Below are 25768 nucleotides of genomic sequence, written 5' to 3'. Positions count from 1 at the left end.
GCCGCCGGCCCAGTGGCCCAATATCGAGAGCTGCTCCTGTTATTTTATTCCAGGAGCCCAAGAAGGATCGCATGCTGCCCAGTGGCCCGCGAGAGCAGCACAAATAATCCTCCTATCCACAACCGTAAAAGAGCTCTTGCTCAATCAGATGCCTCATTGCTCTCAACCACTATGTTAAAGTGGGATGTTAATATGTTATGTCTAAGTGTCTAACACACATTTTGATGAGTGGGTGTGTAAGAAAATATGTTACATCAATGGCATGGCGGAAGGTCGTGCAGTAACCAGGCCTCATGTTGTATCACCTTTGATGCCTCATCTCCCGCCGTTCCTTATTTGTTGTCATGCATTATTGTCTCTCTTTCCTTCTTCTTGTTAGATGCTGCGACTGCAACGTCCTGCATCCATGGTGCATGCCCCAGGACAAAGCTTCCTTGGCTTCTTTTAATATGCTTGCTCGAGGTAGATGGAGCTAAGATGGGTTTGTGCCCAATTATTTCTGATTCGGTTCCTTCTCAGTCTATATTACCCAGATAGTTCTAAAATAAAGTTGGAAGATATACATACATACATACATACATATGTATGTATGTATGTATGTATGTATGTATGTATGTATGTATGTATGTATGTATGTATGTATGTATGTATGTATGTATGTATGTATGTATGTATGTATGTATGTATGTATGTATGGTAAATGTGTTTATTGACAAATATGTGTCCTTTGACTGCTTGTTGATGGTACATTTGCCATGAATCCAGCTCCTCCGATTTGATTCCCCCGTGAAACTGATGAATTCTATTGGCTCATTGAATTGAACCCTAAAATGGAAATGCATTCGTACCTTAAATTTCATTTAGACCAAATGAGTCAATAGACCTAGCTTTTTTGGAGTACAAACCGTGCTGTATTTTAATTGCTAAACTATATTTCAGAATTGTTGCTTTTTTTAAATCTCATAATGAATAGATCCTGTGATACCAGGTGCACCCATTGGCTACAAGGTGCTCGTCTTGAATGGGCAACCAATGAAGAAGATATCACATCAGATGAGAGCACTAAGGTAGATGTCGTGGGTCATTGTTTCTTTTTAGTAGTTTCTTATTTGAGCTATCGATATCTAAATTTTTATGAAGGGCAAGGATTTTTTCTGCTCAATACTACATATAGTTTTACTATATTAAACTTTTATCATTTGCTAGCAAATATGTCCGCGCATTGCTACGTGAAGGTCATACAGACATATTGCCACACTATTGTCTGCAACATAACTACATAGGAAAGCCATAGCCTAAAATGATCGTTCACATGTGGTAAATATAGTACATTGCATTTATGTTAAAATGGTTCACTACCCCATATAAGAGACGAGGGAGCAGCATTGTAGGGCTTGCTGCTCACTACCCCATCCCACGGCAAGGACCGTGGCGGCGGCGATTCCCCATTGCTGCCGCTTGGTGGTGGGCAACGCAAGCTAGTGGGTGTGTGCGGCAAGGAGCGGAGGTGGATGTTTAGGCGAGTTTCAATGCCGGGTTGGAGGTGAAGGCCTATGCGGCTGCCGATGGCTAGGTTACATGTTGCCCTTTGGCATGAAGGTGCATTCGTTCTTCCACTGCTCAGTGGTGGTTGGGCGCAAATGGAAGTGGGTGATGGCCAACCTAGGGCCGGACAGAAGTTAGATGTCCTTGCAAGGAGGCACGATCAGAGGCAGGGCATTGATGCTGGTGGGCTTTGATGCTCAAGGATGAGGGCACCTGCATCAACAGTGGTGATTGTCGTTGGTCCTAATCAATAGCGAGAAGGATGGCAGTCAAGAGCGCCATCTGTCGGGTGTAGAAGTCAATCTAATCTATGGCTCTCTATTAATTGATTTCTTCTTTTGTTCTTGTGTTCACCAGATCGAGGTATATATATCTAGAACGCCTACAGCCTGATCACCCAGTACGAAGCCCACTTTTTTGGCTCGACCCAAGCTCGGCCCGTCACGATGACCAGCGTGCCTGTGCTGTGTCCTGGCCCGGTAGCACATGACAAGCATGGGCCGCGACCCCAGCATGATGGGTGGCAGCACAACCTGTTAATCAACAGTCGGCCCAGTGCTAGCCCGGTAGCCGTAGGCCAACACCAATGGGTAATGGCCCAACACCACAACCCAGCCCAGAGGAGTCATATGTAACTCCCTCACCCCAACAGCCGCCCTTGTTTCCATAACCCTAGTTCATTTCTCCCCTCCTCGCCTCCTCTCGGTTCCTCCGCCGCCGCACTCTCGCTCTCGGCTCCTCGCCGTCTCAACCCTTCCCTCAGCTTCGGTGAGTAGGTTCACGAATCATGACTTCACGGTGAGGTCTCCAGCTTTCGGCGACTCCACATCTTGCATCTCTTCCTCCTCCCACGTCCCACTCCCACTCCCGAATCATACCTTCACGGTGAGGTCTCCGGCTTTTGGCGACTCCACATCTTGCATCTCTTCCTCCTTCCATGTCCCACTCCCACTCCCACTCCCAATCCTCCTCTTGAAGGGTATAGTCGGCTCCGGGCTACGCATGTACTAACCCTAACCCTATATCTATATCTATCGTGGTCTCGTTATCGTAATATCGTAGGTCTATAGATTTTGAGTTCTAATCTGTCATCTCTTCATCTCCTCCCTTCTTCTTCTTGCAGGTTTCATGCATGTGCATTGAGCAATTGCGGCGTGGCCCTGCGCACTATTGAGGGGTGGAGTTGTTGAGGCAACGAGGCCTCCATGAAAGGTCGAGGGCGGAGGGCTGCAGCACGAGGTCGTAATGGATGAGAACCACACCATCAACAATAACAGTAGTCTATGTGGGCTACCATGTGACAATGATCATCGAGGTGGGGGTCAAGGTTTCTTCTCTTTTCTACTTCTGTTCATGCTTCTCAGCCTTAAGATCTTGTGAACTCAGTGGTGACATGCTAGTTTGCATCCTGCATTTTCATTAGTGTTTTTCACATTTTTATTATGGAAGCTTTACCATATTCTAAATATGTTCTACTTTTACTTTTACCCACCTTGTTTGGAATCAGATCATATATGCTGATTGTTGAGCTGCTTGTTTGTTCACCCTTTTTTTGGGTCTCCAAATGGGGATGCCAAAAAAATGGTGGTGAGAAATGATTTTTTGGAACACTTTACATATGAATCATTATGGTCTGGCTGATATTTGTTTCAGGTGACACTTGGCATTCTTATGGTTGATCATAAAAATGTCCTCATGAAAATTTGATCCTTGAAATCAATTCAAAGTAGTTTATAGCTTTGTTTGTTTGAAACTATATGAAATAACTCTTTGTAAGTTGCATGCTCTTTTAATAGTATTTGTTTTTCCATTGATTAAATCTAACATGCATTTCAAGTGAACCCATTGGCCATTCTTTCTCTATGTATCTTCATTTCTTTCATATATTTGAGTTGACTTATTAATTGATTTGGTTATAGAGGAACCCTCCAATTCAAAATTTCATATCTTTTAGGACATTAATATGGTCTACAAGGTAAAGCTTTGACCAACAATTTCTACGAAATAATCATTTCAAAAAGGTCACTAAATATCATAAAAGTGCTTAACATCTATTTTATTACCATTTTTGTAATTTTATATATTAACGCTAAAAGTTAAAAAAGTTTGATTAGAAGAAATCCTAAAACATTTATTTTGAACCAGATGGAACATTTCTTTTGGCGAAGGATACTAGCCGTGCTTGAGGTTTTGGAGATTACAGATGGCAAAACAAGTTTTTTTAAAAAGTTAATCTCTATAAGTACTAATGTTAATAAAGGTTGTCTGGCGTTGGGAAGTGGGCGAAAATGCCTTAATTTACAAGAAATTGAGCATTTTACACACTTGTTTTTGAGCTAGACTATTTGGCAATCAGCAGAACCATTTAGGATGATGTTAAGTATATCATAAATCCATGTCTTCATCTATACTCTATGTTAATAAATAAATGGTTTATCCTTGTTATGATCTGGAGAAATTTCTGACACATAAGTTTATTAATATCAGTAGTTTGGCATGTCTTTGTTTTCCTGTGGCAAGTTATATGCATGGCACGTAAGGCCATGGGCGGACCCAAGTCCAAAACTGAGTGAGGGTCTGCTAAGAGCTGGGGTTACATAGCTACAGTTAAAAGGGCCTAATTCCCTTTGAATTTCAAAATTCGAGTGTGGGCCTAGGCCCTCGCTGAGCATAATGTGGCTCCGCCACTGCGTAAGACCCAAGGCCGTGTGCCCCATGCATTTTTCTTCACTGGCTTTGCTACTCTAATATAATCCACCTCCTCGGCCCACTAACCCACCACCTGTTTACACTACAACAGCTATCCACTTATCGGTCTTTGCTAAACCAGCTCCACTCCCTAGCTCCTCGCTTGCTTTTCTTCTTGACCAGCGCCACACGCGCGCGCGGGAAGGTAGACACATGAGTCCGGATCATGAGACTGGAGTAGTTTGGGTGTCTTGTGTTGAGTTTCTTGCTTTTTGCTCGTAGGTCAAAATCATTTCCTCTTGGAAGTTGTCAAACATAAGTAGACCATAGGTAAAAAGAATTGGGAGTTGAGAAGCCAACCGCTCCCTCATGATTTTGATTTTCTTTTCGGGTGAAAGTCAATGTTGCTCTTGTAGTGGATTTTTTTTGTTGCTTGAACTGATGGCTGGTTCTTTTGGGCAAGATTGGGATTGAAGTGCACGTTGCTGTTGAGACAGAACTCGTGCAGCACCTAGTTGGTCTTGGATCCCTTGGGAACCTAGCCCATGTAGAACACTTGTGTTTTCTTCATCCCCACCAGCTCACGGCCTACACTTCCAACAACAGCTACCTTGAAGATCTCTTTGTCCTTGCCCGTGGTCTTCCAGTAGCCCTCCTTGGTGTCCCACTTTGTGGCAGACGAAGTACGACTCCTTCTCCCACATCTTCGCCTTGCCTTTTATTTATCCATTGAGATGGTAAGCATCAATTAGGTCGTAAAATGTTCATAGCATGTCAATAAGTGCGCGCACCACAATGCATGTTTTTGGGAGAGTTGTGTATTGCACACAACTTTGTAGGTCCGGGTAGTGGTTTGGTGATGGAAAGACATACCTTCAGACTTTGAGTGTCTAATGCTTTTTTAAAATTTCTAATTTAATTTGGGCTAACATTTCATTATTATTCAATAAACCAATATTGATAGTCATAGCATATTAAGAAATATGTGTAGGAGAATCTGCATATAAGAAAAGGACATGAAGTTCATGATGTGCATCATAGTTTATCTAGTAGATTGTTTCATGTAGATTTAATTTCTGTTATGACCAAAAAGTTGCAGTGATTCAATTTTCTTTTTGGGATGAAAGGAAACGCTGCTGTTGTAGTGGATTTTTTTGCTGCTTGAACTGATGGCCAGTTCTTCTGGGCAAGGTTGGGATTGAAGTGCACGTTGGTGTTGTTGTGCCTAGACTTGCCCTTGAGACAGAACTCGTGCACCACCTAGTTGGTTTTGGATCCCCTGGGAACCTAGCCCATGTAGAACACTTGTGTTTTCTTTATCCCCTATGGTTCACGGCCTGAACCTCCAACAACAACTGCCTTGAAGATCTCTTTATCCTTGCCGTTGGCCTTCCAGAAGCCCTCCTTGGTGCTCTACTCTGTGGCAGAAGAAGTACCACTCATTCTCCCCTATCTCCGCCTTGCCTTTTATTTATCCATTGAGATGGTAAGAACACCAATTAGGTCGTAAAATTTTTTAAGCATGTCAAAAAGTGCTAGACATGTAGATAAGTACGTGCACCACAAAGCATGTTTTTTTCGTAGGTCCGAGTAGTGGTGTGGTGATGGAAACTCATATCTTCGGACTTTCAGTGTATGATACTTTTCTAAGTTTCTGATTTAATTTGGCTAACATTTCATTATTATTCAGTAAATCAATATTTCTAGTCATAGCATATTAAGAAATATGTGTAGGAGAATTTGCATATAAGAAAAGGATCTTAAGTTCATGATGCGCAATCCTTCATCAATGAGATGATTTTCCCTTCTCCTAAAAAGGTGGCCTCATGAATTTGGGAAAGTACATGGTAATTTAATTAAGTTGTATGGTGTCCTACTTTAAGTTATACTACTTTGTGGGTAAAACACTTTGAGCTATACATGTGTGGGTATATCACTTTATGGTCATTTATTTTGTGGGTAACAATACTATGGTTGGTGCTAAACAGGCAATCTGCTCATCATGCCCTACACTCATCCAAATCTGTCCCCTTTTGATCCAAATGGTTGTTACAACTATTACCTTAATGTGATTTCATCGGCTTCTGCTATTGTCGGTGTTCCCTCATCAAGGCTAGACTCCCTAGGCTGCAGTGTAAATAATGATAGGGTGTTTAGTTTACTGGCCTAAAAAATGACCTTTTGTGCCTTAAATATGTACTCCCTACTACGTACGCCCTCAAGTGCGTACCATCCTCCTTGCTAATCCGGCAATGCAGCAAGCACTACCAATTCCTATTGCCACTTAGCACCCGATCCAGGAATCAACAGTAGGACTTGTGTTTGATCCATCCAATGAGCTACCGTCAGCCGAGGAGCATTAGATCAATATGATATTGACCCATCCACTGAACCGTTGTCAGCCAAGGAGCACAGGTTCAAGATTGTCCCAAGCATTCCCATTTACGAACACATAAGAACCTCAATTGAGTTCACTTTAAGTTTAGTAATAGTGCACACATACAGGACCGACAATAGCCCAGTTGCCTCCAACTAGCAGGCTAGTAGTATTTATGATTTTCGTTGTTACCCCGAATGAACTACTTATCTCGTGTATCTAGCCTCTTATGCAATGCTTGTGCATTGCTAGTTATAGATTAAGAAATGTGCTGGTAAACCCATAGGAGAGGAAGGATCCAAAGTCCATGATATGCATCCTAGCTCATCTAGTAGATTGTTTCCAGTAGATTCCCCTTCTGTAATGATCAAAAAGTTGTAGTACACATAATCCTCCATCAGTGGAATGATTATATCCTAAAGGTAACCTCATGAATTTGGAAAATGAAAAGATAATTTAAGTCATATGATATCCTACTTTAAGTTATAGTAATTAGTGGGTAGAACACTTCACGTTATACTTGTGTGGATTTTACACTTTGTAATAATGCATATGCAGGTCTGTACCATCCTCCAGGATTGGTTAATGTGACTTATGTTTGATCCACCCAATGAACCGTCATTAGTCGAGGATCAAGAGATCAAGATTATTGATCAATGAACCGTTGTCAGACAAGGAGCACAAGTTCAAGATTGTCCAAGCATTCCCATCTACAAACACAAATGATACTTCAATTGAGTTCTACTTTGACACTTTTCTCCTTGGACACGGGGAGGTGGGTCATGTCTAATACTGTAGTTAATGCAAACATCACGATAGCTAGTCGAATGCAACAAGGTGGTCATGCAAGTGGTGACCTATATTGGGACTATCGAGAGATTCACTTTGGTTTATTTCAATGTTTCTAGAAGTGTATGTGGGCAGCATCAAAATGCCATGGATGCTCCAAGGATCCAAGTCCGAGGAGTGGGACCATCATAACATCGATACCTCCATCAATGGCACACTCATGTGCACAGCCATTGGTAAGGTTGGCTTGCCTATATATCCACTAGCTTGTTGTGGAAGGAGGTGTCCACTATTCGAAGCTCAAGCATAAGAAAGGATGGGCATATATTATGGAGGTTAGTGGTAATGCATTCTAGTTATGCCACTTGATGAAGCTGCCATATGAGGTTAGTTGTGGTTAACTTACGCGCGCGCGTGATGGAAGAAGGATAGAAGAATCTGAACAAAATGAAAGGATGAAATAAATTAAGGAAAAAAATGACGGATCAAAGAGAGTGAGAATGGAGGAGGAATATCTCACACGTCTTGAGAAGGCGGGAACCTATCAGAATCTTCTCCTGGATACTCGACTTCTTGCTCGCACTCAAGGCGGCGTCCATCAATGATGGTACGGGCGTCGCATCCTGCGTTGATCTTGTTACTGGGATCCTGTACTGGACGTTCATGCTCTGGATTGGCCCCATGGTGGCCACAGCCTCCCGACTCTGCTCCAGTTTGGCTTGGTCTGGCCCCTCCAATTTGACTTGGTCTGGATGGAGTGTGCCTATGTCTACTGCCATGTTGACGACGCTGGGATGGGGTGTGTTGAACTGAATGTATCGGGTTTTGCTGATCGAGTTGTTCGTACACGCGCACTGCCAGTTTAGCTAATTGTCTAGTGTACTTGTCCTATGGCATTGCGCGGGTAATAAGATCAATGGATGCGATGGTGGCAAGGGGAGTGCGATGTTGACGCGATTGAACTGCTTCAAACACGTTATCCAGGTTCATGATTGGCAAGTTTGCTGCAAGGCGGCCGCATCGCTCTGCTCTTACGGCGTTTCTTGCTCACCGTTGAGTTCTTTGAGCTTCAATCTCTTCTCCAGCAACGTTGGCAGTGAGTTCATCCTGTGAGAAATCATCCGGGTGACATTCGTGCCACGGATTTCTCTATGGTTGCTCTTCTTCCTCACCCACTTGTCCATCAATGAGAACGAAGAGTTCCCATTCTGGAGAGTAGCTTCTTGAGCTTGACGTGATGACCTCTGTGGAGCCGCCTTCTTCATAGATGGGCGACAGAGGAGTTCCCTTCTGGTACGGGAGGGTGTCAAGGTAGGCGATAATGCGGGAATCATCATCTTGGCAAGAGTAGGTGGCTTCATGTTGGGCTAATAGACGAATTTGCCTTGTGGAGTCAATGTGATTACCAGGCCTTGTTGCGGACCTGATAAAGGGGTCTCCTCATCCGGATCCGAGTAGTAGTCGAGGTCCTTGATCATATTTGTTTCGGGTTGTGATCTGGACAGGGTAGCTTGGTAATGAGCAACCGTGTTTTGGAGTCCAAATGGGAATCGACTTGGGTTGTAGTCCGATTCGCACGATAGTTTAAGCGCCAACTCGTGAAAATCAGTCCGACTAGCGGGAGAAGTCGAGTTGTACTCGGACTCGTCCCTCCCAGCCTTTGACTAGGTCAGAAATTGAAAATTCTCCAAAATTCTCAACGAGATCCTAACGCTGGAGCTTCAAGGTTTGCTGCTTCTTCTCCAGGGTCGGTGCAATGTGGTGGTAGAAGTTTCCAGCGCTGTCTGCAATGCAAACCTAGGAACCGAAGTTGAACGTCACACCCACGACAATTGGTTTGATGATGACTTGGGCCATCGAGTTTGCCAGTGGATTCTTAGTGAGAGCCCCTACCTGGCAACCTACCAAGGGGATGCCTGAGGTAGTGTTTGGTTAGTAGGGCTTGCCAAGGTTAGGAACTCGAAGGTGAATACATACACACGATTTAGACAGGTTTGGGCTGCTGAATAGCGTAATACCCTACATCCTGTGTGTTGGTTGGATTGAATTGCTTTGGCGGGGGTCCTTGCCTCGCTTTATATTGCCGGGGGTAGGGTTGCAGGTTGGTTGATTTACAAGAATACTAGTCGGATTCGACTAGATGAATCCTACTCTAATTGCTATGAGTAGTTTTACTAATCCTCGACTAGTTTCTATCCTGCTACGTAGACTACGCCGTCCTGCACCATAGCGTTCATGTCAGACACGTCTCGGTGTCCAGCCCTATATCTAGGACTGTCCAAACATTCTGGTGGGCCCATAGATGTATGTACGATACCAGTGTGACATGGAAGGAACTAGGAAGGGGAAACTGCAGCTCACCGCTGAGTTGTCGCAGGTAAGCACGTGTCGTGCAACCGTCCATTGCTCACGCTCGATCTCTGGTGGGGAAGGTGCCAGGTGTTGAGCTCAGCCATGCTCGTCTGCTCATCGTGCTTCCTCGCCGTCTTGCCAGATCTGAGGAGAGAGCTAAGGGAGAAAGATCAGGATGGGTGGTGGTGGTGGCTGTTGTTTTGCCGCGCCCGCTATGCGTCGCCGTGGGAGCCTCGCCACCATCGCCTTCCCTCACTAACTTGTCGAATCACTCGTCCCCAGCTTGGATCTGAGAGTGTGTGTGTGTGTGAGAGAGAGAGGATAGTGGGTAGGAGATGAGTTTGGGACGGGAGAGAGAAAGGGGTAAAGAGAGAGGGCATATGCATAAGACCCACAGGGATAATTGAGAAGAGATGAACTCGACGGGAGATACATCTCAGCCATGGCGGTTGCAGATCCGGCCTGTAGGGCTCCGGCGCTCCCCGCGTCGTGGCTGACTAGGAGCGCATCGCCCGCGCCGCTCCTACCCGCCGCTCTGGGGCCCTTATGGGTCTAGGAGCGGCAGCCTCGGTCGGATCCGCATCCGGGTGGCCATGGAGGTGAGTAGGGAGGGTGGGCTGCGGGAGTGGCGGCGGCGGCGCGGGGTGGGGTGATGGCGGGGGCGAGGAGAGGGTTAGGGTTTGGGTGCGGGTGGACTACACTTGATTCCAAAAAACAAAGGGCTCTTTTGCAAAACTACCGGGGCACGCTGTGGGCAAGCTAGCGAGCATGCCGCTGATCGACACGCGTCCGTGAAGCGTGGAGAGGAGAGATCGTAGTAGCTTTTACTAATTTTGATGTTGAGCTGACTGCCATGGAGGCCATAAAAAATGGGATGAAGTTATTCGTGAAAATGGCCACATTTGCCTTCATTAGTATGGATTCCATTCATTGTGGTGGGGAGTGATATACCGATTTGGCCTTACGGTTAGGAAACTAGTTATTCAAGGGTAAAAAATCAATAAGAAATTGCCATTAGATGATCTCGATGTGTCCGTCAGAAAACCCAAATCATTTTCATGGAAATACAGCATGAAACAGTTCGTTTTCATGGGAATCAGGAAAAAAAAAAAGTTCACGACCAAGAGCTAACTAGACAGGGCGGCGCAGAAAGCTGGCTGCCCAACTCAAATTGCGTAGTAGCTGAACACTGAAAGCATGCTCAATGATTGTACCATGTCGAGTCAACGTCGCATGATCTCATTATCAAAACAAAAAATAAAGAAAAGAAAAGAAACGTCGCATGATCTCATTATCAAAACAAAAAAAGAAAAGAAAAGAAACGTCGCATGATCCTGTCCCGCGCGCCGTTCTCATACACCTCCTCGTCGTGGTCCTTAGCGTTGATGCCGACCTGCCCGCAGGCACGGGCCTCTCGCTGTCGCAGGTCAACTCGCCTCGCTCCGTTCGCAGAACCGAGGCGATAATTAAGAATCTATTCATTCACTCAATCATTCGTTCCTTCGGAAAACCAAGATTCCTGTGGGTACGAGCGTCAGCCATGGGAACAGACCAATAAGCTTGTCCTTGGCCGTGCCGGCCGGCGTGAGATGGTGAGGCGGCCATGGTAGTAGTGATCGGCGCCGGAGAGGCCGGCCGCGGCGGAGAACGGCCGGTGCCGGACGGGGAGGTGGCACTGGCACAGGCACACGTTGTGGTCAACGTTGCCGGCGGGCGCGCTGCGGCCGATCATCAGGAGCGGCTGGGGCCTGGGTGCAGGATCTGCCACCTGCCGGACGGGGACGGCGAGCTGCCGGAGCGGCTGAGAGGGCGGCTGGTGAGGCTCGGCTGCGGCTGCCGCGGCGAGCTGGCGGCGGCGCACCGGCGCTGCGCCGAGGCGTGGTTCTCCGTCCGGGGCAACAGGTACGTGCTCCGTTCCATGCTCTGCTTGCTCGCAACTTCAGTTCTTGACTTGCCACTGCAATAAGTCAACAACTTCGTTCGCACTCGCTCCTAAGTCCTAAACATCAATCTATGAGGCTAATTTGTATGAGCAATTGAGCAAATTGTTTTCTTAGATTATCGCAAGTTCGGTTCTTGAATTAATTCTACCATGGTGTGTTGAACTATTCGTCATAAAAAAAATGGGTTGCATCAATTTTTGAAATAGCCTTTGCACTTTGCCTAGAAATGGGTATGCACGCACTCTTGAGTTTCGACAGCCTATTACATTTTTGGTAAATGTGCAAGGCTCAGCCATTCACTCATGGAAGAGGCTCTTGAGTTCATTCGGAACCCTTTTGGAGGTGGGAGTTTATTTGAAAGATTTTCACAGAAGTTGTATGGATTTGTGCAAAATTCTTGTAAATTCCTTACATGAAACAGTACAAGCGTTCCAAACAAGGCCTTACGTTTTTCAGAGAGAACAAAAGTATATACTTTTGGAAACATATGACCACAATATAAAGTATTACATGATGAGTACATGACAGTGAGTCATGGCAACATAAAACAGACTGGGAAAGGAATCTTTACCAGCTAAAGAAGAGGAATAAAGCTAAGCAATCATGGTGGAATAATCTGTGACAATTCCTAGTAGGGAGCACTGTAGGATGGGTTGTCATTAGGCAGGTCCTCCCTGCATCTCTGATTGGTGAACAATACCAACGGCCAGCAGTTCCTTTCTATACTAGTCGCACCATGTGAAATGGGCATGAATGAAGACTGCACATACCTGAATTATTGCTGCCAATCACTTCAGAATCAGCTGTCACTCGCCACTTCTTTGCTGTGCCAAATGTGCAGTTGTTTCGTCTGTATTAGATCGATCAAGACAGTTTCATGCTGGTGAAACATTTGTTTAACCTGAAAGGCTGAAACCTAAGTTTGCTGTAACATGAGACATGACTGCATGCAGGCGTTGCGAGATTTGCGGTGAGAACGCGGTGAACATCACCGGCGGCGGTGGCGGCAAGGAGTTCATACGGCAGTGGCACGACACGGCGGCGGCCGTGGACGGCGGAGGCTTATCCAAGGCGTGCGGTGGCTTCTGCAGGAACCAGTCGTTCTGCAACCTTCTAATCGCGTTGCTCATCGTCGTGTTCCTCTTGACGTGGTTCTTCCATAACCACATCCACATGGTTTGAAGTCATAATTTTAGAATGATTTGAAATCTTTAAAGAGTTTCATGTACCGGTGCTGTCTATATATTGTGAAAAATCTTGGAGGGCTGGTGCCGGCCGTGGTGGAAAATTTGTAGATTCTAAGCAAATCTTGAGAAAATTGAAAGTATCCGAGTTCCAAATATTCGTAATCGGAGTCGGATACGGATGGTAGTGCATTGCAAATGTTATTCAGTATCTATCCTACCATACATTCTTTTCTCGGTGTATTGTTCAATCTGTGCCATGAACACTCATTTGGTCACATGGATGGGAGTTATCAACTTTGTTTGCAACTTTGCATCACAACCAAGTGCATTACATACTAAAGGGGCACAGCCGCACAGATGATCAGAAATGACATCTTTCGAGGGGAAAAAAATTATCAGAAATGACGATGGGGAGAGTGATCACTGATATGTGGAAGCAAGAGCATCATGCCTACACACCTGTGGCAATCAGCATATACATGTCACTTAAGAAATCATAATAGGTTTCACCGTAGCACGTAATATTCAGATACTTAAGATGGATACCACTCGATATTCGCATACTTTGGATGACATTATGATACAACTTGATATGTATCCTTTTCCACCACTTTGTTCTCATGAGTATCAGACAGGATAGTGTCACATAAACATTGTTGCATCCCATATGTGCTTCCTAATAAGTTTTTCAGTCGGGCGATCATTGTCACCCACCTGAAGCTGATCCGCACATGACGATCACAGCACCACGAGGTGAAAGACCCCCTGATCAAACCACCTCTGAGCGAGCAGGCCGCCATCTCCACCGCCGCCGTCTCGGCGCGCCCACGTGCACTTTGTTTCTCCTGCTGGATCTCCCCTGCAACTGCAAGCGCCTCGCACCATCCTTGCGTGGTGCAAACGCAAAACCCTTGAAAACCATCTCATTCAAAACCTGGTCTGCCTCAAGAAACTCCCGAGCAGCAAACCTCCTATCAAAGATTATTCTGCATTTCCTCCACCTAGGCATATCCTCAACCAATCCACCAGCATCCCACCACCGGTCCAACTTGCACAATGTGGCAACCAACTTACCAACGTGTATAGCTCACCACACTTACCCTGCACCAACTCTTGTAAATGTCATCAAGCACCGCAAATGCAGCACTTGGATACCCCTCATCCTTACAAAAGCACGCGGTCATCACATCGTGCACCACCCTATCAGCTACAACCCCGCTCACTTTCATCTCCACCACCAAGCTGACTACCACGATGACGCCTTAGCCATTTGTTCTTGTTGATCTGGTGATGAGCGTTTGATTCTACAAAAAAGTTGACAATTCAAATAATTAAACATATGCTTTATGACACATAAACAGGACACAGGAAGGGCCAGCAGAATGCATGGCAATTCAATAAAATTCTGGATATTATATTCCATAAATTTTCCGTTTTCATGTTGCTACTGTTACCACTCTTCCGAACCAACCCAGGTTTATGTTACACAACTCCAATACAGCAATATGCTATATCTAACTTAGAAGCCGTTGAAGAATAAAGGAACTTCAGCGTCATAGACTCTTGGATCATAAGACATGCTGCAACTGTCCTAAACATGCTTGATAAAATTCATACTTAGGGGAGCTTGCCTCCAATAGGTGAACCGAGTATCAAGCATATGTTGCAATTTTTCTCAAAACGGTGATTCTTCCTACAGCAAACAACTCTTCCTTTCTGCTTTATCTCTTACTGTATGCACTTGCTATTTTGTAAATAGCTCCCTCTGTAATGTATGGTAACATAAATGTTTGTACTCTGAAAGAGAAAGTCTTCTCCTGTTCTAAACTAATGAAAATGGTGTTATGTACAGAAGAGACTGGAGACAAAGCATGCAGAAACATTAACAAGTATTGTAAGTATCTAAAAGAACAAAATAAGATTGTCAACAAGGGAACAAAGTCAAAATGATAATATCTTCAGAAGCATACCAGAAAATCCAAAATAACTATATACACACAACCATCTATTTGCAAGCATGAAGACTCATATTGTGATAATCCATCCTGCACCAAAACTTATATCTAATAAACTTCCACTCGAATAATTCATCCACCTTAGATTCCATCTTGATTTTCTCGGTTTTCTAAAATATTAGAATAGATGTTCAGCAAGGAACTAACCTGAAATGGGAAAGACTACCTGCAAGGCAGCCTTGTACAGAAGATGAATGAACTGGTAGTTAAAAACCAAGCTTGTTATTTTTCACAACAGTACAACACTGCATTGATCAAATCCACTGTGATGTCTAATCAAGCAATTCTTAAAGAATCTAGCTGCTTCTCTAGCCTCAACTTTGTGGGATCATTCAACAGACCACTTACAGCTTTCTCCCATCCACTTGGCTCCAAAGCATTCACCTTCGCCAGCCGGCACAACACTGACTCCAGCAATGCCACATCTCCTTGGCTCTCAATACCCTGAACAAACTTCCTCACACCATCCTTGCTTGGTGCAAAACCCCTGAAAACCATCTCATTCAAAATCTGATCTGCCTCAAGAAACTCCCCAGCAGCACACATCCCATCGAAGAGCATTCTGTAGGTCACCAAATGTGGAGGGCACCCCCGCCTTGGCATATCCTCAACCAATTCAGCAGCATCCTGCCACCGCCCCAACTTGCACAGACCTGCAACCAGTGTATCATAGGTCACCACATCTGGCTTGCACACATTCTTCTGCATGTCATCAAGCACTGCAAATGCAGCACTTGGATCCCTCTCATCCTCGCAGAAGCCTGCAATCAACGCATTGTACACTACCCTACCAGGCACAATCCCCCTCCCCTTCATCTCCTCCAGCAATCCAACTACCTCACCTTTCCGCCCTACCCGAAAAAATGCCCGTAAAAGTGTCGCATATACAGCTGAATCCAGCACAGGTTCTGCATTCCCCGCCATCTCTTCCTTGAGCCTGACTGCGGCATCCACTTCCCCTTTCTCGCAGAGCCCCTTCATCAGACTCGTGTACACATAAGCATTCGGCGGCAAGTTGTACTGCTTGACCATCACCTCCTTCACCTCGAACGCGTCTTCCAGCTGACCCGCGTTGCACAGAGCGGTCACAAACGTGCCGAACGTGACGATGGTCGGCGCGATGCTCCGGCTCAGCATTTCATCGAACAGGTGGCGCGCGTGCTCGACGGAGCCCGACGCAGCAGCAGCCCGCATCAGGATGTTATAGGTGGCCGCGTCGGGCGGGATCCTGGTGTCGTGGCATACCGCAAGGAGGTCGCGGAGGGGGGCGCGGCAGGCAAGCAGGGCGTTGAGGAGGGTGTTAAACGCCCGGGCCGTGCGGGGCTCGGGGAAGGCCGGGTGAGCGAAGGCGCGGCGCGCCGCGGCGGGGAGACCGGCGCGGCCGTAGGCGGAGATGACGCGGCCGAGGAGCTGCTCTGGGGGACGGAGGTCCGAGGAGGAGGCGAGGCGGGAGAGGATGGACTCCATGGCCGGGAAGAGGCGCGCGGCGGCGAGCTTGGAGATGATGAGGTCGTAGCAGAGGAGGGAGTAGCGAAACGGTGCGGAGGACGACGTGGTGGAGGTAGTGGGGTTGAGGAAGAGGCGCAGCGCGGCGCTGGGATCCCGCTCGCGGCGGAGGGCGGCGGCGAGGTGGTAGGACGAGAACTTCTTCCCCGCCATGGCGGCCTGCGACATTGCGGCGTTCTGGCGGGGAACACGTACGGGGTCAGTGGACGTAAAGGCCCTGGCCCATATACGGGATGTTCAAGTAAAGGCCCATCTGATTTCGATTCGATTGGGCCGTCTCCTGTTTTCACCCAGGGCCTGCTTGCCTCTAGCTCTCTCTTGGGGTCGTCGTCGAATTGGGGGCGATTCGATTCGAGTCGAGCCGCCGGAAAAGCTGCGGCGGCGCTTGGCGGCGGAGGCATGGAGGCGACCGTGGACGACCTGAGCGCGGCGTACGACGACTTCGTGGCGGCGGCGTCGGCCGTGCTGGAGGCCCGCGCGCAGTCGGGCGGGGAGAAGACGGCGGCCACCGACGCCGCGCTCGAGGCCTTCAAGCAGCGCTGGGAGCTCTTCCGCGTCGCCTGCGACCACGCCGAGGAGCTCGTCGAGTCCATCCGCCAGCGCATCGGCTCCGAGTGCCTCGTAGACGAGGCCACGGGATCCGCCTCCGCCGGATCCGCGCCCGCGCCGCTCGCGGCCGCCCCCGGCATCAAGCCCATCAGCGCCGTCCGCCTCGAGCAGATGAGCAAGGCCGTCCGCTGGCTCGTCATTGAGCTCCAGCACGGCGCCGGAGGCGCCTCCGCCCCAGGGACCGCCGGTACAGGCGGTGCCGCTACCCCAAATGCCGGCGCCGGCCCGGGCCCCGGTGGGCAGCACCCCGAGGAGGGAGGCCAGTAGGTATGGAGTTGCTGAATTAACTAGCAGTGTCGTCCTTCCGGAATGAACTCGTAGCATATCTCCTTCGAGAGAAAACCAACATGTCTGTCGTAGCTGAGTTTAAATCTTTGAGGGATAACATTAGAGCTTGCGATCACTGGTATGGTACTTGATAATGCCTTGTGGTGTTGATATCTGGAAGAATTGAACAAATTATTTGCTCTTTGCTGGTTGTTTTCTCCCTCCCATTATGTATGAGATAATACACTATGAACTAGTGGCACATAGAGCATCGTTGCTGATTCCTGCTTTTCATAAGTAGTAAAGCGCCCATGCATTGCTACTGTTGGTTCCTTTAATTGTGCACCCAAAATTAAGCTTATGTGCTCATTGTCCAGTACTTCACACAGCCAGCAAAAATGCTGCTCTCAGTAAATGATTGTAGTGTTGTGAGGAATATGAAATACATGAATCTAAATACATGATGATTTTAAGGCACAAAATGCTAATAGAAAAATATGTGCATGTAGTTACATATATGAATACAAATTTTCTGCCATAATTGGACAACAGAATGTCCAAATCATTCAGTCCTTCAGGTAAAGAAGACAAGTTGAATTTGCTCAAATAGAAGGAAACATGTAAATGTTTGCTTGATAGTAACCTTCAGTCAATTTAGCAATACCGGAAGCCTTGCAATGATCTGCTGCATGAAAATCACTCAGGCATAAGTGGATCAATTAGCATGGAAAAATAAGATAATATCAAATTGCTAGTGTTGGATAATGTCAATTAGAAACTGTTGCAAGAGAAATTCATGTCTGATGCGCTGCCCTTTTATACTTCTCTGTAGTATTGCGACATGAATCTTGTGGTCTGCTACTACCAAACCACGTAGGTGTCAAGGTGTGATGTATTCAGTAAGGTTAAAGATAACCAAATTGCTCCGTTCAGGATTTTCTACAGCGTAACATCTGTCAAATAAGAAGATGGTGTGTTGATCCGCTGGTCTCCACGTTCTATTGTTTAGATCAGTAGAAGCCTATATATTGTCACACAAAACTTTCGGGGAAAAAATGTATATTCAATTGGTTGTAGAGAACCACGTAATGAACCTGCCTATACTGCGAAGAGGACATGTGCACACTGTCAGTGCCCAATCATGTTATTGGAACCGTCTTTCATTGATAAATTGCGTGTACATCTATTTAAGCATCATGTCTAGTTATACTTTGATAGCCAAGTACCCTGTTTATCTGTGGTAGCCCCTAGATGGCTAGATCTGAAACTAATTGTGATTACCTCACAAAAATATGCAGTACTCAAATAATGGCGATGAGGTATGCACAATAAAAGGAAATTATATAGGCTGGGATAAGGAATTTCAACTTGTAAAATGTCCAGTAAATTGTTGGAACATGGAACTTACCTGTCCAACTTCCTGACTATCGTATAGCAACCTACAAAATTGAGGTATCTTCCGTCCAGAAACTAGATGCCTCTTTGCCTTTAGCCTCAGTTGATATTTGTGCCTTGTAAATTCTTACAGCTGAATCTGAAAGTGGCAGGGAACCAAGCATAACTAGTTTACCCATAGCAACCCGCTGTGAGGAGCCTTGGTTCACAATCACTACAGCAAGAAAACTTTTTGGGCTATCATGGTATGTCCATGCATTCCATGTGGTTAGTTATATGTAGTTTCTTCAGTGACGTTCTTAATGCTTTGCTTTTTCCACTCCGAAGGACCACTGTCCTGAGCTCTAAGACTGACTGGTTCTAGGGCGATTTGTTCCGATCATAAGAATTAGCCTAAGCTTAAAGAACTCCCTCCGTTCTAAATTGTAGGTCGTTTTAGCTTTTTTTAATTCATAGATATTATTAGACATACACTGTATCTAGGTGTATAATAATATCTATGAATCTAAAAAAGTCAAAACGACCTGCAATTTGGAACAGAGGGAGTAGTAAGGATTACTTGAGTTTTTCATAGGTGTCCAGGCAAATAACCAGTGGTAGGAGGTAATTAGGCGTACTAAAAAGGAGGATAGTACATGGGAAAAACTACACTCGATCCATTTCATATTTTTTAGATTGACTGTTTGTACACGTTTAGGGAACATACGGTAATCCCAAGGTGTGGTAGCACGAACCTTTCTCCTGCTGAATGTTTCGTGTACTTGCAGCGGTGTCTCCTCAATTGATGACACTTACGCAGACCTTGGCGACGAAATCATGGCATCAGAATGATGCATCGCACGGCATTCATTCTAACTTACGCATCCTAGTCTACTATGTTTTAGCCAAAACAGTGGCATTGTGTACTCAATGATGGAGGGAGCCAGGACTGATGATAAAGGTAATGGTAAATCTGTTATTTTTAGGGAAAAGTCATATTTTCACCCTCCAACTATAGCACAAGTATAAATTTCAACCCACAACTATAAAACTGGACAATGAGGGCCATCCAACTATCAAAACCGGGCAAATTTAGCCCTTTGGTTGGTTTTGAGGGTGGTTTTGCATTTTCTAGAAATTTAAAATTTGTATTTAATTAAAAAAATTATAACTAATTCATTTCAAATCAAAAAAATATGAAGTTGGTACCAAAAGTTTTCTAAAAATATGGTTATTTGTTGGTACTCTATTTGGAGTTGTTTACATCATATTTGTTATTACTATTCCTAGTGTTTTATTGCTCATAATAAAATGTAAGGAACATGAACAACTAAGATTCAAATAATACCAAATATAACACCAACAGATGGGTTATATTTTTTTTAGAAAATTTTTGGCACCAATTTGATTTTTTTTTCTATTTTGAAATTAGTTATAATTTTTTTAACTAAACCTAAATTTTTAAAATTTCTAGAAAATGCAAAACCACTCTTGAAACTAACTAAATGGCCAAACTTGCCTAGTTTTGACAGTTGGGTGTGCGGTTTGTAGTTATTGGTTGAAAATCAGACTTCTGCTGACTTTTCCCTTATTTTTACATAAGTGAAATGATGGGGGGGGAAATGGTAGTCCAAAACAATCTCTAATAACATCTATTTTTTCGACGTGCTTATATGTCAATCCTCCACTATGAGTAATTTTACTCAATCCCTAAGACAGTATGGCGTATATAACAGAAATACTAAGAGAGAATTCCCTCCGGGCCACTATAAAAGTTGGCATTCCTGATCTAAGCTTTGCCGCCAAAACAAGCCCTCGTGCAATTGTGTCCGGTGGCAAGCAAGGGAAGGAGAAAATGTGTGTCAAAAGCATGCTAGCAAATCGAATAACTACAATTATACTGCAAACCTTCAATGCACAAGGCATTTGACGGTTTCTGGCGATGAATGTGTATCCATGATCCAAATGTGTCCTGACAGCAATGAAACTAACTGGTATATGGATCATGATTCATGAAGACTCTAGCAATACCATCGATTAAATCCATGAAGATATCTATTCAGGCAAATCTTATAGAAGCTAGCTGCTTCTCTATCCTCAGCTCTGCAGGATCATTCAGCACAATACTCACAGCTTTCTCCCATCCACTTCGCTCCAAAGCATTCACCTTTGCCAGTTGGCACAACACCGACTCCAGCAATCCTCCATCTCCTTCCTTCTCAATCGCCTCAACAAACTTCCTCGCACCATCCTTGCTCGGTGCAAAACCCTTGACAACCATCTGAATCAAAACCCGGTTTGCCTCATGAAACTCACCAGCAGCACACAACCCATCAAAGAGCATTCTGTAGGTGACCACATCCGGAGGGCAGCCCCGCCTCGGCATATCTTCAACCAATTCATTTGCATCCTGCCAGCGCCCCAGCTTGCAAAGACCGTAACCAACATGTTATACGTCACCGCATTCGGCTTGCACCCACACTTCTGCATGTCATCAAGCACAGCAAATGCAGCACTCGGATCCCTCTCATCCTCGCAAAAGCCCGCGATCATCGCATTGTACACCACCCTGTCCCTATGAGGCACAATCCCCCTCCCCTTCATCCCCTCCAGCAATCCATCCACCTCACCTTTGCGCCCTACCCGGAACAATGCTCGCACAAGCACCCCATACACGGCTGAATTTTGCACAAGTTCTGCTTTGCCCGCCATCTCATCCTTGAGCCTCACTGCAGCATCCACCTCCCCTCTCTGGCACAGCCCCTTAACGAGACAGTGTAACACCCTAATTTTCAACTTTGGCAAATTAATAAATTTGTTACAGTTTGCTAGAATTTAATTGCTTTTATTTAAGGATTTAAGGTTTTATTAAATTTCTTAGGCATCTAAATATTTTCTAAGACAAGTTAATGAATCATAGGAGTTCATTGTTCAAGCATTAATTTTTGTTTGTTTGAATTCAAATTTGAATTTAAATTTATGTTTGAATCTTTTTAAACAATAGAAAAACCCTTTCTCTTTACTTCTCTTTTTCTCCCTCTCTTTCAGCCCGCTTTCTTCTTTCGACCCAGCTCGCTAGCAGCAGCGCAGCATCACCCTGCAAGGCAGGCCCAGCTCGACCCAGCTCCCGCGCAAGCCCGCTCAGCGCCGCCTTCGCTCTCACCCGATGCCAGGCGTCTCCTTCCTTCCGCCGCGCCGCGCCCGAGCCGGACTCGAGTTCGAGTCCGTGCCACCCCCGCGCGCGCGCCCACCTAGACCTCGGGCCCGCACACCAAGGCCAGCCCCCACCGGGCTATAAAAGCCGCCGCCACGCCCCAAAGCCCCTCACCAACCCTAGCGCCTCGCCTTGAGCTCTAGAGCAGCCGTTGCCAGAGCTCGAGCTCAAGAGCACGCCCGCCGCCGTCGATCTCCTCCATCGTCGCCTTTTTGTCGACAACATCACTGCTCGAAGCACCGCGAGGAGGTGAAGAGGCCTCTAGTGTAGATCACGTGCGCTCCTGTGCTCTCGTTCGCGCACCCGTGCTCGCCGGAGCCACGCGGAGCCATGCCGAGCGGCCTCTTCGAGCCGTGTGTCGCGGCCGCCGCTCCAACTATCGCAAGAGCACCCTAGATAGGTTCGCCGTGCAACCCGCTTCCTCCAGGGCCAGATCCCATCGCAAACCGTGCCCGGACGCTTGATTCTGAGCAACTCCCAGCGAGTTCCCCTATTTCCACTGCCGCTCGACGCCGTCCGTCGCCGCCCGCGTCCCGTCGCTCCGCAGCCGTCCGATCGCAATCCAACAGTCCGGAATGGATTTGACCCGGGTCAATACCGGTCAACCCACCGCCGCGCCATTCTTTTTGCTAAAGAGCCTTTTATAGTTGTTGCACCCAAGGTCCTGCCATTCTTTTTGCTAAAGAGCCTTTTATAGTTGTTGCACCCAAGGTCCTGCGCGTTCAAAAGTAATTGGATCTAGGTCCTCTTTCTTCCGTTTTAGTCCCTGTACTTTTATAAAATAGTGCCCTCCGTCCTAGGCCCGCTCTTTGACGCATTAAACCTTAGGTTTATGTGTATAATTAGGTTTTAGCCATCGGTTTCTTTTAGTTTAAAGCCCCTAGAAGTCTAGTTTTCTCGCAGTTAAGCCCCTGAATCTTGTTTAGTTCATATATTTAGCATTTTAAATCCGTTTTAAATGATTCTTGCGTCTATGAGTTCGTGTTGATGCATAGATTAGTTTTATGGTCTTGTTTTGCTCTGTTGCTACTGTTTGATGTAATATTTTTTATTTTATTCCCTTGTTTGCTTGTATGTACTCGCTTGATGCGTATAGAAGGATCGCAGTTCAAGGAATTCGAAGAGCAAGGCTTCGAAGACTTTGAGCAGTAAGAGCAAGTTCAGGAAGGCAAGTCGTGCCCTTGATCACAATTTGATCCTATGCAACCTTTACTTTCATGTTCAATACACATATGCTATGCACTTTTAAGTATATAAACATGATGGGTCCTATTTAAGGTGTGCCTAGTTTTATCCCTGTACCTTCATCAGCCTAGGTTACTTTAATGTTGGGTAGTTCTTGCTTAGTTGCTCTAACTGGGTATGGTGGTATTAATGAACCAATGCTTGAACTTATTTTATTTATGCTATACCTTCCATTAATACAAGATCATCATGCTTAATTGGAATATGGAGAACCACCCGGAAAAACAGTGCAACCACATGAACTATATGGCTTTGGTCTTGGCTAATTAATTAGAAACTCTAGTTCGTGGTAGCTTTACCCGAAAGGTTCAAGAGGGGGAGACAGTAGTTGGTGTATAGCCTGGCCCTCAGACTGATTAGCTCTATGGTAGCTTCGCAATTTGAGAGAGGTTTATGCATCGCGCTGATCATGAAACCTTAGCGAGCTATCCTTACTAGGAAATCTTTGTAAAGGCCTCGTAGAGTCCCTATGCAATCACACCTCGGAAGTGTGGTATTGTGCCTGGCCCGCACAACATGGTTGGGTCTAAAGTTCTTTTGAACTTTTAAGCAACTTGTGGGTAAAGATGTACAACCTCTCTAGAGTGTAAAACTGTTATAACAGCCGTACTCACGGTAAAGAGCGGCCTGGACCCTCACATGATTAATTTATCGAAAGTTGAATTAAATTTATGTTATTTATTGCTGCTATCTTTATTTATGTTCATGCTAAATGTGGGTGGTATAACTTACATTTAGTAATTGCTAATAAAATTTGACCAACTAATTAAAATGCTAAATTACTATTAAACCATAGCCTTACACTACACATTCTCCATGCTTGCTGAGTACCAACCATAAGTGTACTCACCCTTGCTAAAACCGCTGCTCAGACCAAGTCAACTTTGAGGAGGTTCTTCAAGACTTCGAGGAGGTCTAGGCGTATGTGTGCCCCCAGTCAACTGCATGTGGAGTCGTCGTCTTCATTGGAGTTCCGCTACTAGAATAAAGACTCGTTTTGCTATTCATTTTAAAGACTTTCGGTCATGTAATAAATTTAATACTCTCTTATGGCACTGTCTATGATATTTACTGAAGTCGTTGCATGTGTGAAACTTGATCCTGGTGCACATGTAATTCATTCATCTGGTTTTGCCTTTAAAACTGGGTGTGACAGAAGTGGTACCAGAGCCGACCCTCGCGGTTGTGCGTACGGGTCAGTGTGCGGGCATATGGCGCATGGTGCGTGTGAGCTCTGGATTGGACACACGGCATGACATATGGTGCCGATACTGGACGTACAGTCGTGCGCTAAGAGGGAACGTTCCTGGACATTTGCCCAAGTATGGGTGAGTTGGACCGACGAGGACATCAGGTTCCTTAAGGGCGGGTGTATGTGACACCCGGCCCAATTTGATTGGTCCAGTGTGGACCATGAGCGTAGATGTGCATGTTTAGTACCACCTTGCTAGTTGAGTAAGAGTGGAGCCAACTTATAAGCCTCTGTCAACTAGTCATAGTACTTTCGGATTAATTCTTTTACACGAAGTGAGGATGAAAGTGTAAGCAGGGTGCTTTGTGCACGTGTGCCCTGTGCGGTGCGGCTTTGGAGGACCGAGTGTTGCCCGTGTGGTCGAGGGATCCCGACGCTGCCGCCGCTCGAAGGCGCGGCACGCGGCGGCGAAAAGGCGGGCGCGGCTGTAGGCGGAGATGATGCGGCAGAGGAGGTTCTCGCAGGGCCCGGAGCCGTAGGAGGCGTCGAAGGGTGGGAAGCGGGAGAGGTTGGACTCCATGGCGGGGAAGATGCGAGGTACTAAACATACGTCTCATACTTTGGCCCGCTTGGATGGATATTGGCGTGTTTATCCCGGATAAAAAAATATTAGCAATTTTGGGTCCAAATGTCTTCGTGGATAATTAAGGGTGTTGTTGGAACGAACAACGAAGGAGTAAACTCTAAGAAACGTAGGGATTATGTAACTAACATTGTCCAGCATCCAATCATCACATGATATGTTTTAACCTTTTCAAGACTACTCATGTTTTGTGATCTTGCAGTTGTGTGATTCCTCAATTGATGGCACTTATGCAGGCCTTCTCGACCAAATCATGCCAACAAAATCATTGCTTCTCCCAGATCATGGATGTTAACATAAACATCCTTATCTTGGCACTTATGTTATTTTTACGGCAACCTGGGGGAGGTTCATGCTATGAGAGTTTGCAAAAGAGTTGCAGTGAGTATACTATAATGTGACTGCGTCGGTGCTGCGCATGCAGTAAGCATTGTGGCCAGGGCACTACTATGTTTTTAGTAAAACAAACCCGTCATAGGCATGTTCCTGTAGACATGCAACAGAAGATGTCATTCAATTTGATGATAATGGTAAAATAATATAGAGATTTGCTAGAGCTCAAATGCTTGATTTTTAAGTTTATCTCAATCACTTTTTCTGGGTGTTCTTCCCCAGCTCCGGGAATGGCGCCGGCGAGCCTTAGGGTTCGGGTTCCCAGGTTTGGGGTTGGGGGTAGGGTTACCTATGATCTGCGGGCCTAGAGGAGGTTTCGGGGTGGCTCGCCGGCCGGCGGTGTGGCGGTCAAGACGGCGGGAGAGCGGAGGCGGTGCGGGCACCGCCGGAGCTGGGCGGCGGAGGACCCCCGGTTGGGCGGTGGAGGCG

General features: G+C 46.0%; 3 protein-coding genes and 1 pseudogene across 3 annotated transcripts; 2 read left to right on the top strand and 2 right to left on the bottom strand.

Annotated features, from left to right (window-relative positions):
- Positions 1-11150: 11150 nt before the first annotated feature.
- On the top strand, positions 11151-13112 carry LOC101771837. The gene is made up of 2 exons (XM_004960553.3): positions 11151-11653; positions 12648-13112. Exons 1-2 carry the CDS (start codon positions 11355-11357, stop codon positions 12874-12876), a joined length of 528 nt encoding a protein of 175 aa, XP_004960610.1. The 5' UTR covers positions 11151-11354; the 3' UTR covers positions 12877-13112.
- Positions 13113-13393: 281 nt separating this feature from the next.
- LOC101771439 (putative pentatricopeptide repeat-containing protein At1g53330) lies at positions 13394-16666 on the bottom strand. Its single transcript, XM_004960552.2, has 2 exons — positions 15044-16666; positions 13394-14185 (listed from the first exon to the last, which is right to left on the bottom strand). Exon 1 carries the CDS (start codon positions 16568-16570, stop codon positions 15173-15175), a length of 1398 nt encoding a protein of 465 aa, XP_004960609.2. The 5' UTR covers positions 16571-16666; the 3' UTR covers positions 13394-14185; positions 15044-15172.
- A 34-nt stretch (positions 16667-16700) lies between these two features.
- On the top strand, positions 16701-17568 carry LOC101771048 (mediator of RNA polymerase II transcription subunit 32). The gene has a single exon (XM_004960551.2). The coding sequence runs from the start codon at positions 16802-16804 to the stop codon at positions 17276-17278; it is 477 nt and encodes a 158-aa protein (XP_004960608.1). The 5' UTR covers positions 16701-16801; the 3' UTR covers positions 17279-17568.
- Positions 17569-20711: 3143 nt separating this feature from the next.
- LOC101760386 lies at positions 20712-24883 on the bottom strand (annotated as a pseudogene).
- Between the last annotated feature and the right edge of the window lie 885 nt (positions 24884-25768).

Source organism: Setaria italica, chromosome III, assembly GCF_000263155.2.
Source record: "Setaria italica strain Yugu1 chromosome III, Setaria_italica_v2.0, whole genome shotgun sequence".
NCBI lineage: Eukaryota > Viridiplantae > Streptophyta > Magnoliopsida > Poales > Poaceae > Setaria > Setaria italica.
The sequence above is the reverse complement of the archived record's forward strand: the minus strand, read 5'-3'. Positions and strand labels throughout refer to the sequence as shown.

What these genes read in the sequence shown, in the direction of transcription:
- LOC101771048 (XM_004960551.2), top strand. Translation starts at nt 16,802, where the DNA reads ATGGAGGCGACCGTGGACGACCTGAGCGCGGCGTACGACGACTTCGTG.
- LOC101771439 (XM_004960552.2), bottom strand. Translation starts at nt 16,570, where the DNA reads ATGTCGCAGGCCGCCATGGCGGGGAAGAAGTTCTCGTCCTACCACCTC.
- LOC101771837 (XM_004960553.3), top strand. Translation starts at nt 11,355, where the DNA reads ATGGTAGTAGTGATCGGCGCCGGAGAGGCCGGCCGCGGCGGAGAACGG. An exon ending in TTCTCCGTCCGGGGCAACAG is followed by an intron (nt 11,654 to 12,647) that starts GTACGTGCTCCG and finishes GACTGCATGCAG; the next exon opens with GCGTTGCGAGATTTGCGGTG.